This window comes from Piliocolobus tephrosceles, chromosome 3 (assembly GCF_002776525.5).
Source record: "Piliocolobus tephrosceles isolate RC106 chromosome 3, ASM277652v3, whole genome shotgun sequence".
NCBI classification, from domain to species: Eukaryota; Metazoa; Chordata; class Mammalia; order Primates; family Cercopithecidae; genus Piliocolobus; species Piliocolobus tephrosceles.
The window spans coordinates 139,997,689-140,011,727 of NC_045436.1; the positions used below are offsets into that span (position 1 = coordinate 139,997,689).

Sequence of the window (14,039 nt, forward strand, 5' to 3'; positions counted from 1 at the left end):
AAGACTGTTTGAGCATATGGGAAAATCTGCATTTTCCTGAATTGTATATTTTTTGTTTGGGGATTATGTTTTCAATTTGCATGAATACATTAAATAAAAACATGGTCATTAAAGTAAAGAGAAACAAGATTCAAGGATGTATTAGTATTCTAGAAACACTTTGACAAGAATGACTATCAAAAGGCTTCTACAATGATCTTCCTATATAAAAGATTAATGTATTAATGATTTAGTTTCCCCAGTGGAGCAAATTACACACTTGTGCCCTTCAACAGTGATCATTTAAAAAAATCCTTATTAAATAAAATTACTATTGAAACTAGTGATACTAAAACAGGTGAAAATAAATAAGTAAAAGAACCCCACAGAACACTTGATAATGTTTATTAAAAAGAAAATCATTGTAATACTAGGGATGAATAAGAAAAAGGTTATGTAGAAGACTATTTTAACTAAACAATGCAGGGAAATTAGAATTCACTTTTCATAAAATGAACAAAATTGTTTTGAATGTAAGTGTAATCGAGGAAGCAGATTTAAGCATAATTAAGAAAGCAAGAGGGTGTCACTGCCTTAAGTACTCATGTAATTTAACTTACTAGTAAGAAATAAAATTAATATATTAGTTTAATTTTTTAAGTTAACCAAAATTTGTTTTGCTGAAAAATGGGTGTTTCTTTTTAAACGTAGATACATAAAATAGCATTTCCATAGATTTCTGAATAATACTTAAAACGACATTATTCTACAATGGAATATGCTTTTCTTTTTACAGTCAAAATGAGTAATAGATGCACTAATGAAGACGGAAAGAATAGAGTAACTTGGAAAGAAGCTGTTCAACTTTATATATGATTTGATTAAAACTATCTTCAATATAAGTAGAACAAAAATATGCAATCAGAATTGAAGTGAAGAACATGTTACTAGAGATTATTAGACAAAATAGTTATAACCTCGTAACTTTTCAGATTTGGGGGAGATTATGTGTCTTTACTCTTCTGAGTAAATATCTCACGGTGTTGGCTGCCCTCTGACTAGCAAGTACAACACTCAAGGGCCATAGCAAATCTTTAAAGCCAAATCAAAATCAGTAAGAGCTCCAGGAAATTCAAGATGATATTATGGGTACCTAACAGGAGGCTACAGCATAAGATTAGTAAGTACAAAAGTAGCTACAACTAAAAATTCCAGGTATAATTTGGACATGAATTTAATTGTAGGAACTGGTATACCCTTATATAATCCAATATTAAGAGATGACTAAAATGGACACTTTGAAAGTAAGGGACAAGGAAGAACTAATAAAAACTACTTAGATCCTAGTTCTCATCTGCAGAAGTTAATTTAAATATTTTCTAATTGCAAGAGTGATATGTCACACAGTCCTAGAATATACTTCTCAAACTGGATAGAATCTTCCTGCTGGGAATTGAAACAGGACAGGATCTTCCTGCTGGAAATTCTGATTTGTCTTAGTAATGGAGACAGGGCTGAGGAACCAGGGCACCAGCTACGAAGATGACAATCTAAAAAGGAGCTGGGAAGTCACCTGGGCTGTGCTTCAAAATAACTGCCTGCTGGAGAGGACTACAAGGGGGTGAGCAGTAGGCAAAGAGGATCAGGCAAACTTAGCAAATGACAGAATGCTTGCTTTCTGGCCTGTGCAGAAATATGTAACAGGAATGTCCATTTTCAGAATTTTTTTAACAGAAAACAAAAATCTAATTGCTCTCTACACAAGGAAAACAAACCTTTTTAAATAAAAATGTATGTAGAGCTACAGAAGTCACAATTATTATTTATTATAGAATGTAAATAAGGGATTTTTCTCAGTAATAATAGTTTTTCATTCATTTAAGTGAAATGGTCAAGTATCCAACCTTAATGTTAAATTGACCTTAGAATCTCTAAAAATTATCAAAATAATTTTATTTCTTAATTCAAATACACATTATATATATATATTTCATTGTTTTATTTGTCTGTCATATATTTATTTACCATTTATTGTAGTGACAATTGGTTCATTGTTAAAAAAGATATCGGAAAAGATATGTCATCCTTTCTTCAGAAGAGCATAAAACCTAGCAGGGAAGATGACTAAAAATGCAAATTAGACCAAGACAGAAGGGAAAAGGCAGGAAAAATGCTGTGTACGAATCTATACATATTTTAAATTGTAAATGGTGATCCTAACGCTATTTTCTTCTAAAAATGTTTTCCATAAAAAGAGTTTTGTATTATAAAAGTAATACATACTCAATCTGGGAAAATTAGAAATTTAACTTAGATAAAAGAAAAAATTTAAAATATTCTGAAATATCTAGTGGTCACCATTGTTATGATCATAACTTTATGTACATAGTTTTACCTAATGCTTTTTTAACCTCACTATTTTATAATATTATGTTTTTCTATGTGTTATACTGTGTCATTACTTTTAAAAAAATTAATTAAATGTTGCATATTATTTAGTAATGAATTATTTTACATGTGGAATATTTCCAATTTGCTGTAAGCAAGAGTAATATTATTATTACATATTTTAGCCACCATTATTATTTCTTCAGGCTATGTGTACACACACCCTAGACCTCTCATAGACTTTGGTCAAATATTGAAAGTGAAAATTTTGAATTTTTAGAAAACAAATTCAAAAATTGTTTGAATTTTTTGACACTTCAAGATAGATACCTCAAGGTAAACAGTCTTGAATTGGTTACTATTTTTTTAGTTTTTTATGGGTTAGCAATCATAGAATGTTGTAGAATGTACTGCTTGGTAATTTTGTCCTCAGGGTAGGTTTGTGGCCAATGTTCTGATAGAATGAATGTCTAGTTTGCTTCAGCTCATGACTATCATAAATGTACTTAAAACTTGGTTTTTGGCCTTTAACTGGCTGCTCCAAGTCACTATTCCAAATCTCAGATGTTATAGATGATTCAAACATACTCTTATGATTCCTAATTTTTTATACCTTTATTTGCACATTTATTAATCAGAGAAGAGTGACTTTGCTAATAATATAAAAACACACATAATAATATAAAAACATATATATCTAAGAAAAAGTACATACATATCTAAGAAAAAGTACATACATATCTAAGAAAAAGTAATTTAGCATATATATATACACACACACACATATCTATTAATATGACCTAAGACAAATTTAGGCAGTTCATATTTTTTCATGTTAGGAGATTACATTGTAAAATTGTGTAGAGCTACATATATTAGTTGCACGTTGAATTTTGAAAATGCTGGCTGGGCACAGTGGCTCACGCCTGTATTCCTAGCACTTCAGGAGGCCAAAGCAGGAGGATCACTTGCACTCAGGAGTTCAAAACCAGCCTGGGCAACAGAGCGAACTCTTGCCTCTAATTTTTTAAAATAAAATTTTAAGTAAAATTTTAAAATAAAATGTTAAAAATAAAATTAGAAATTAAAAATTAATAAAAAGAATTGTGAACGTGCTTATCAGAGAATTCTAGTCAACCAGGTTTGGAGGTTACTAGTCCAAGCCATTTTCACCTATAAATTTAGTAGGGATTAGGCAGGATTAAAGGAAGGTAACAATGGTACTTACAGACTGAAAGTATTTTTATGAGGAAAAGTCATTGAAAGAAACCATGTTCACCTCAGACTTTACCCCTCTTATAGATAGGACTTTTTAAAACATACATTAATTTCTAATATTTTATAATGTTTTCATGATCATAGAGTCTTAAAGCTGGGAAAGATAGTAATTATGATCTTGCCTTGTGCCCACATTTTGCCAGTAAGAGTGTATAAGTGACTTGGTCAGCACCCTACTCTAGTAAGCCTCAGAATTATGACAAAATTTTCCCATTCCATCCAGTCAGTGTTCTTTGTACTACACATTACTCTTACTATTATGCATACTTTGGATATATTTAGTATTTGTTATATTGATTATCTGGAAATTATTTAAAATTATGTATGTAATTAAAATACAATACCTTATCCCTTATTCAATGTGCTATTTTTATATCTAGAACAGCAAAGGCTCAAAATAATGTAGTAAAGGTTTTAGTCTTAGATTGACAATGAATTTGAACTAACACCAGTTGCTCTTCAGTTTAATTAAAAAGTGCAGTAGAGAAAACTTATGTAAATGTCTTGACTTTTGACATTTTGTTATAATAAAAATTGTAACAAATTACCATAATTGAAATTGTTAAAATTGTATGATAAGCCTTGGATTTTCTGGTAGAGGTACCTAGCTTTGTGATATGTGCAATAGGATTCAAACTCCTGAGGTAAACAGAAGAAGCAAGTGCAAATAATGCCCCACTAGCAGGATACAATGTTGGAAAGCTCTTCATTTTCTGCAGCTGGACTATGGACAACAGTAAGCATTTTATAAACTCATAATAATATAAGTAATTTAAAACATGAGTCATGTGGACTATTTCTGAATATATCATTTCCAAATATAGTGTTCTCTCTTGCTCAGATAGACAAACTAATTCAGACATCAATAAAACATTTGTAGTACAGGGCAGTCACAGATTTAGAAACACTTTTCCCACTCAGCTCATCCAGCAATTAATCTAGCTATTTATCATTGAACCAATCTATAACAAATGTTGCATATGTGGATAGAAAGCTTGTTTGCCTACTGGCGATGAAGCTTTTCTAGGAAGCAGAACCTTCATCTGAATATCAATCATTTATCACAGAGAACTTCTTACCATGCTGTTGGTTGGTAATAAACTGTAATGGGGAAGTATAGTTTGAGTGTGTTTATACACTAGTCCCTCCTTATCTGTGGTTTTGTTTTCTGTGGTTTCAGTTACCCATGGTCAACAATGATCCAAAAATAGGTGAGTACAGTACAATAAGTTATTTTGAGAAGAAGGTAGAGATCACATTCATAGAAACTTCATTACAGTATTTTGTTATTAAATTATATTGTATCATTCATTGTTGTCAATCTCTTACTGTGCCTAATTTAACCGTTGAACATTATCATAGGTACGTATGTACAGGAAAAACATAGAGTATATAAGGTTCCCAACTATTCAGGGTTTCAGGTATTCAATGGAAATCTTAGAATGTATACCTATGAATAAAGGGGATCTCTTGTATATTTGTTATCATACTGTGCTTCATACCTAGGAAGCATGGTCCATGCAGGTTAGACTTATTCAGTCATTTATTCATCCAAATATCCCACAGTGATAACATAGATACAAATATCATGAAAGTAAAAAGCAAGATGAAAGAAAGGTAAGTATGAAATAAAGTGACCAAAACTACTAATTGTCAACATATAAATTTCATCTCTGTGGTTTAAAAATGTTTGCCTCATATGGATGACCTGAGTTATGGTAAAGAGGTTAAAATTGTGGAGTACATGATCAGAATCTCTTACACTTTGTATGATCTTGAAAAGCCTTCCTTCTATCTCAATTACAATCAGGGAAAAGCAGGAAAAAAAATGAGAAGATAGAGCTTGGCAGTATAGAATAGTCACTGGGCAAAAACAATTTGATGGAATCTGGAAAACATTAGCTTTCTCTGCTTAAATGAAAGGCTATCAAATGTATATTTTAATTAAATTTAATAAAGGTTTATGAAAACATTCCTAATTTGTCAAAAATATTAGTCTCGGTTATTTACATGTTTTTGGATAATTATTTTTAAAATTATTTTATGGCATATGACTACTCAGCATAAACTAACTTCATGAAATACTTTACTCTTTTGCCAGATTGCTAGATTTTTAAATAAAAATTATATTATCATAAATATATCTAAAATCTGTCAAATATTAGTATTTTTACTAAGAATTGCTCCATTTCAAATCAGTATTAAATCTCAACGGAGGCAAAGGGAGTTTAAAATAGGTTTAATACCTAATGTAAATGACGAGTTAATGGGTGCAGCACACCAACATGGCACATGTATAACAAAACTGCACTTTGTGCACATGTAGCCTAGAACTTAAAGTATAATAATAATAAAAAAAATAAAGATGCACTTAAATGTCAGAAAATAAAAAAAATAAAAACCAGGTAAACACACTTATATCTCATTTAATTAAAAAGTTCATTGCACATGCGAAGCTAGCTTCACAATGGTTTTTTTTTTGTCCTTATTTTCTTGAAACATCACTCAATACTCATGTTTTCAGTGTAGATCACTTCTTTCCAGATTTCATGGTCATTCAGTTCAAGTTCAATGTGCAGAGAAATAAACAGAGACAATAACCTATACGTAATGGATTTTGAATATATTACGTCCACTCAATTGAGAAATATGAAGCAAACTTCACTGACAGACCAAGAGATGGGACAAAATGACAAGAACGCAGATTTTCATAGAGAACATGAGATGGAGGAATATATTCCTTCTTGCCGCAGTATAAATTGTCCCTTGTCTGGAAAAGAGACACATGGATAATTTTTGAAAATTTCTCTGAATCCATGGGTGTCTATTCCTACTGTTAATAACTCTGTGATGGTTAATTTTACATGTCAACTTGGCCAGGCTTTGGTCCCCAAATACAGTTATGTATCACTTAATGTCAGAGATACATTATAAGAAATTCATCTTTAGTCAATTTCATCATTGTGAAAACATCATGGAAGGTACTTACTCAAACCTACATGGTATAGCCTACTACATACCGAGGCTGTATAATATAGCCTAATGCTTCTAGGACACAAACCTGTTAAGAATATTATTGAACTGAATGTTGTAGATAATTGTAACACAATAAGCATTTGCATATCTACACATACCTAAACACAGAAAAATACAGTAAAAATATGGTACAAGGATAAAAATGGTATACCTGTATAAGGGGCTCATTACTGAAGGCTTGCAGTCAGGGAAGTTGCTCTGGGTGAGTCAGTGAGTGAGTGGTGAGTGAATGTGAAGGCCTGGACATTACTGTGCACTACTATAGACTTTATGAAAACTGTGAACTTAGAATACACTAAATTAATTTTTAAAATGTCTTTCTTCATAACAAATTATTCTTTGGTTACTGAATTTTTTTATTTTATAAATTTGTTATAAATTTGACTTTTTTTTTTTTTGTTTTTTTTTTTTGAGACGGAGTCTCGCTCTGTCGCCCAGGCTGGAGTGCAGTGGCTGGATCTCAGCTCACTGCAAGCTCCGCCTCCCGGGTTTACGCCATTCTCCTGCCTCAGCCTCCTGAGTAGCTGGGACTACAGGCGCCCGCCACCTCGCCCGGCTAGTTTTTTGTATTTTTAGTAGAGATGGGGTTTCACCGTGTTAGCCAGGATGGTCTCGAACTCCTGACCTCGTGATCCACCCGTCTCGGCCTAATTTGACATTTTTATAATAACAACTTAAAAATATTTTACAGCTGTACAAAGTATTTTCTTTGTGTCATTATTTTGTAAGCTTTTCTTTGTCCTTTTTTCTCTTTTTTTTAAGCTTTTTCAACATTTTGTTAAAAACTAAAAAACCTACACATTAGCCTACATGGTCAGAATCATTATCATTACTGCCTTCCACCTCCACATCTTGTCCCACAAGAAGATTTTCAGGGACAATAACATGCATAAAGCTGTCATCTGATCTGATAACAATGCATCATCTGGAAGACCTACTGAAGGACTTGCCTGAGACTGTTTTACAGTTAGCATATATAATGGTACATATACATATTGTATACAAATACATAAAATACATAAATATATAATATACATTACATTATAATAAATTTATATATAATATATAATATATGTGTGTATTTTGGTTTATGTATTTATTATGCTATACTCTGTCATTTTACAGTTAATATGTGTTATGTATATATATAATACAGTTAACATATACATTTGTTTTGTGTGTGTGTGTATAAAGTAGAAAGAGTATAATCTGAAATAATGATAGAAATTATTGTATGGTAAACATATAAACCAGTAGTAAGTTAGTTATTACCAAAATATTATTAATATTATAATATTACCAAATATGTACTGTGCATAATTGTATGTATTATACTTTCAAACAACTGGTAGCACAATAGGTTTGTTTACATCAGCATCACCAGAAAGATGTAGGTAATCTGTTGTTCTAGGATGTTAGGATGGCCACAACATCACTAGGTGATAGGATTTTTTCAACTACATTGTAATTTTATGGGACCAACGTACATGTGGTCCATCATTGACTGAAAACGTCATGCAGTGCATGACTGTATTTGGCTAAATTCCAGTCCAGATGTTGCTGTGAAGGCATTATTTAGATGTGATTCATATTTAAATCAGTAGATTTTGAATAAAGCAGATTACCCTCTATAATGTAGTTGGGCCTCAACCAATCAGATGAACACTTAAAAGCTCGACTGATGTCGCTCTAGGAAGAAGAGACTCAGGCTCCAGACTGCCTTTGGCTTCAAGACTGAAACGTGAACTCTTCCCTGGCTCCCTACCTACTAGTCTTCTCTGCACATTTTGCACTTTCCAGCACTACATATTATATGATTCGACTTTCTTTTCCCTTTCTCTCTCTCTCATCTATCCTTCTATCAGTCAGCATCTATATGTCTACCCATTTATCCTGTTGGCTGTGTTTTTGTGGAGTACCTTTACTAATACAAGCTCACAAGAATAGCTTTTTCCCACCCCAGAATTCAAGTATGCAGGTACTATATCTATTCCAAGTTCTGGAAGCTGACCTTGTCCTCTCTATTTTATTGTAACTTCTTAAGAACTGGGAGTTCATTCATAGGGTTTATAAAACTCTACAGATTGTATTATTTCATCTTCTATTCTATAGAGTTTAACTGTTCTGTGAATATAATGTTTGATATTTTACTCTTTGAACTTGTAAACAGAATATTATATAATATATATTCTGGAAATATAGTTATATATTTCCAGTAGGAAATGTTGATTGATCATGATGCAGAAAATTAACACATGAAGTACTAGGATTTTCAGTTCATTATTCTCAGTGCAGTGTTCAGAGCTGTTTCTAGGCTGCAGAGTCAATCATTGGAAATTGGTAATTTTAGATAACAGTTGCTAAAAAGCTCTTCCAGATGTAGGATAGCCTGTATATTTCAGGAATGCACATTCCCTGACATAAAGAAAATGTGCTACTTTTTCATTATATATGGCTTGCATTCTTTATTTTCCATTCTGCCCTGCACTTTACTGCCTCTTTGTCCTCTCCCTTCTCTCCACCATTTACTAATTGATGCATAAATCAAAATATTTCCAAATCTTACAGGTTTCAGGTTAGATGTGATTTCTGTCATGAAGTCTTTCTTAATTTCCCCTAACTAAAAATAATCTCTACTATTTCCATTTCTCTTTATACCCCTTCTACATTTTATTACTTTCCACTTTTATTATGTATATGTTCATACCAAGAAAGGCTCCATTTTCATCTTTGTGAATCCAGTACATTATAAAAGTAACAAGAACACTGAAAAAATATTTGCTAAAAATTAATTGATGAATGCACACGATATTATGTGCCTTTGGAAGTCTACATTCATAGACATAAAAAGAGAGCACAAAGGGTTAGTAGGTAAATCTAGAACATGTGTCTGATTTTTGAATCACCCTCATGTATTGCTGATGATTTCAATGATTTAAGCAATTGGCGTAACCTCTTTGCTCCCTATTTCTTTTTATATTTCAAACATAGAATAACACCAAATTTTTTATTTACTTTATCCTGCTAGAATTCAGAAGCTGGTGCTTTTACAATAATTAAGCAAACTGGAGCTGATACTTGTAAAATTTTACCACTAAAGGCATTTGTTTGTCCTGTGGATTAGCTGTACTTGTACTTTTTCTCCACATGTCTATAGCTCCATTACTGCTAAAAATTATTAGGTCTACCATTCTGTTTTGGCCATATGACTAGACAGTTTTGGAAGAGATTAATGCCAATATAGGAAGAACAAATCAGGATCCATCAAATTTTATGATGAAATTATGCAACTAGGTTAATTGCTTTGGCAGGTCTTGAATTTTGCATGAAGTTTCTCCCATTACTAGAAATACAGTGATATTGAATTTACTAGTAATTTGAAATGTGAGATACAGTGCTTAATTGCAAACTGACAATGTAGTAATGAGACTGCACTACACCCTTATCAATTATGAGTTGATTTTATTAAGTTAAGAATCAAAATGGCTCACTTCACATTTATTCATTAATGCTGTTTTGTCAGCTAACTTGCAAGGAGATACAGTACATTTTGTAAAATGCATTAGATGTCAAATTTTAAATGCACTGTTGCTTATCTCAAAATGTTTATCTTAGAAGCTATTGTATTTGTTGTTCTGAGTAAATAAAAGTTTCATTTTATGTTTTTCTTTTGCTTATTTCTTGTGTAGATATTATAACCTGTGAACAGGAACATGAAGTACGAGAGTAGTTTGGTCGTTTTCTGAAAATTATACTGATACAAATGGGCAAACAAAGCTGGATTTTTTTATTATGTGTAACATGGCATAGATTTTAATGGTCTTCTTATTTCAGTGAGGCATTTTTAAAAATTAGCAATTTAAAAGGACTTACAAGTGTTAGCTTCTGCAAAGGGCTTTGGATGGATGGATTATCAAGACATATTCTCTGAGTCTTTCTCTTCCTGATATTGGATTGAAGGAACAACTGTGAGTAGAAAACTTTTTCCATTTCTGATCCTTTGGAAATCATAAGCCTTCCAACAATGATTAACACTTCCAGAATCAGGGATTTTAAAAAGGTCCTGCAGCTGCTAAGCAGTATTGACAGCTGCTTTGGAAATCCAAGCCTTAGACAAGTTGGTTCTCAAGTGCCACCTTTAAGGTCCTGTGAATTAGGAATACTGCAGCTGAGTATAACTGCCAAGTAGCATTACATTCCCTCTACCAACTAGTGTTGAATATTTGCCTAGCCGCAATCCTTACTGGTATCTTAAGTAGTTTCTGCTGTTTGATCCCACGCAAAAGTACAACATAATTCTGGTGAATAAAATTGACTAAATGCTCTTTCCAGGGCATTTAGTTCACCATAGAAGGATTGTGAGACTTCTGTCTATTTGTATTTGCCATTAAAATTAGACACCATGTCATTAGCGTAGGTTACATGGTTAGGTTACATTTGTGTCAGGTGAAGAGGCTGCTTGGATAAATTATAATTGATTCCAAAGACAAGACATCTGACCTGAGATACAGGTGGGCAGAGTGGGGATCAATGATAACTTCAGTGAAGGTGTTCAATAATTTTTCACAAGGTTTAAAGAATAAAGAATACACCAGTGATAATGTGTATAAGGTTCTCTAGGACTTCCTAAATACTTGCACAATTTATGTATTACCCCATTAATATTACTCAATAAGATGATTAAACATCTACAGCATAAATATGAATTATTATGTATTATGGGATGTGGTTTGCCTTATGACTCAGCCTGACCTAGAAAGAGAGTATATAAGCAAGGTTGTGGCTATCAGATTTATAAGGCTTACCTGGTTGCAAAAGTACTTTCAGTCTATATTCCACAGCAGTTTGATCCGTGCCATCCCATATTAAGTTGAAAAAAATAAAATTTTATTTATCTCCCTAACTTACTCTAGCATGGCAATCAAAATTATGTAAAGAGAGGGTGATGATGCAAGCATTTTTGTGCACAAAAACTTCATATTTTAAATCCATTAAAAACAATAACTGACATAATATAGATGTTAAATAAATAGGTAGATTATTGAATGATCACACATTACTTCATTATATAAATATTATTATTCAGAATTATAAGTGTATATACTGTAAGCACTTTATAAAACATACATTTCACACTCAATTACCATAGTTTCTGGTCCCTACTGTATTTTAAGTAATTATTATATATAGGCTTTTCCAGAATTGTAACATTGTTCATCCAACATAGATAAAATGAGGTACTCTCTCAATTTGTTTTTATATTCCAGTTAAGCAAATTGTAATTGTAAGTAGTGTGCCTGGAACCTAGGAATTGATCCAACTTCTCTATAAATAAGTTGAATCTAGTTTGTTTACTTATTAATCTCTCATAATTTTTTTTCCATTTTTCATTTATTCACCACATCCCCAATTATACTTCTATTTCTTATATTAAATATTTTCCTTCAGGAAAATTGGCCAGTTGCTAATATGACATCAAGTGCAAGTAATCAATCTCTCTCACCAGAAGTAACTTATATAATACTTCATATTTTTCAATTTACTTATTCTTTTAAATATCAAAAGTATATCCATACACATGCAAACATACATACACGCACATAAACACACACACACACACACAGAGTTCATATATATTGTGTATATATTACATATGTATATATATTTTATATATGTATATATATCATATATATATATGTATATTTACTTCCTTTCCTCCATGGCATTGATTACTGCTGCATTCTTGTTCATTTTGTTTGTTTTAAATGCCTATAATATGGCAGACATTTTGTCAGGATACAAAGGTAGATACCATCTGATTATCTACTCTTGAAGGTTCTCTGTTAAAAATGAAATTTCCTAATTACAGTTATTATGGACAAAGGTTTTGCTCCAACCTTGGAACCCATCAGACATCACTATAACCACCATTATATGCATTTGTTATGGGTGTGGACTTGGGATGTAGCCTGCAATTGCTCAGTTTCCATATCAACTGCTTATTAGTTCTGTGATGTGAGAAGAATTATTTTATATTTCTATTAATACATGTTAATGAAAGATAATGATTATATTTCACAGGGTTGCAATAAGGATTTAGTGACATGACACATGCAAAGCTCTTAAATATGTTTGGCATCTTATAATAGCTCAGTAAGTTAGTTTGTGGTTGCTTTAAAACATTTGAAACTAGTAAATATAAATAATTGGAATTAACTTTTTAGACAAAAAACAATGTAAAGCCTCTTAAATAATTTGGTCGGTTTTTGCATCTAGATTTTCTTTTGTTAATGATTTTTGTGGCTTAAGCTCTGTATAAATTAATATAACTGTTAACATTAAGATAATTTGTTTTTAAGTTTAATAAGTACATCCTACATACTACAAAATCTTGAGTAAAATTCACACACACAGACAAAAAAAAAATTAAAAAGAATAAAGTAACACTGGGCAACAATAACACCTGGAAATCTTGGATTTTATTTTACACGATTCATGCAAACAAAAGGAAAGTTTAGGCTATGTGCCGTGGCTCACGCCTGTAATCCCAGCACTTTGGGAGGCAGGAGGATCACGAAGTAAGGAGATCAAGACCATCCTTGCTAACACGGTGAAACCTCGTCTCTACTAAAAATACAAAAATTAGCTGGGGGTGGTGGTGGGCTCCTGTAGTCCCAGCTACTCCTGAGACTGAGGCAGGAGAATGGCGTGAACCCGGGAGGCGGAGCCTGCAGTGAGCCGTGATCATGCTACTACACTCCAGCCTGGGCAACAGAGCGAGACTCCGTCTCAAGAAAAAAAAAAAAAAAAAGTTTAAAATAATGGCATTTTTTCCTCCAAAAAGACTGAGTTTAACTGTTACTTGCAGAAACTTTACAATATAAAAATTCAAACTTCTGAGAAAAACAACTAAAATAGTAGCTTTACTAATATGTTGTTACTCTTCTTACATTTTAGGAATACACAATAGATATAATTTTTGCCCAAACCTGGTTTGACAGTCGTTTAAAATTCAATAGTACCATGAAAGTGCTTATGCTTAACAGTAATATGGTTGGAAAAATTTGGATTCCTGACACTTTCTTCAGAAACTCAAGAAAATCTGATGCTCACTGGATAACAACTCCTAATCGTCTGCTTCGAATTTGGAATGATGGTAGAGTTCTATATACTCTAAGGTAATATTTGTTTAAAAATCTGTAGTTGCTCTCATTTATTTTCCATACTAATATTTAATCAACTCCAAATTTTTTATTTCTCAAAGTTGCAAAGTCAAAAGTATGGAGCTCCTTTCACATGCTAAAATATAATGTGAAATATTTTGGAAATACTTTTTTAAGCTCAGTTATTATTATGTG

The 14,039-nt window shown here is 32.0% G+C and overlaps 1 protein-coding gene across 2 annotated transcripts in view; it reads left to right on the forward strand.

Annotated features, from left to right (window-relative positions):
• Nucleotides 1-14,039, forward strand: part of GABRG1 (gamma-aminobutyric acid type A receptor subunit gamma1) — a 101,918-nt gene that overhangs the window by 54,729 nt on the left and 33,150 nt on the right. For both annotated transcript variants that reach the window (XM_026455822.1, XM_026455823.2), the window contains exon 4: nt 13,639-13,859. In XM_026455822.1, the coding sequence (XP_026311607.1) occupies nt 13,639-13,859 (221 nt within the window). The remainder of the gene's footprint in view (nt 1-13,638; nt 13,860-14,039) is intronic.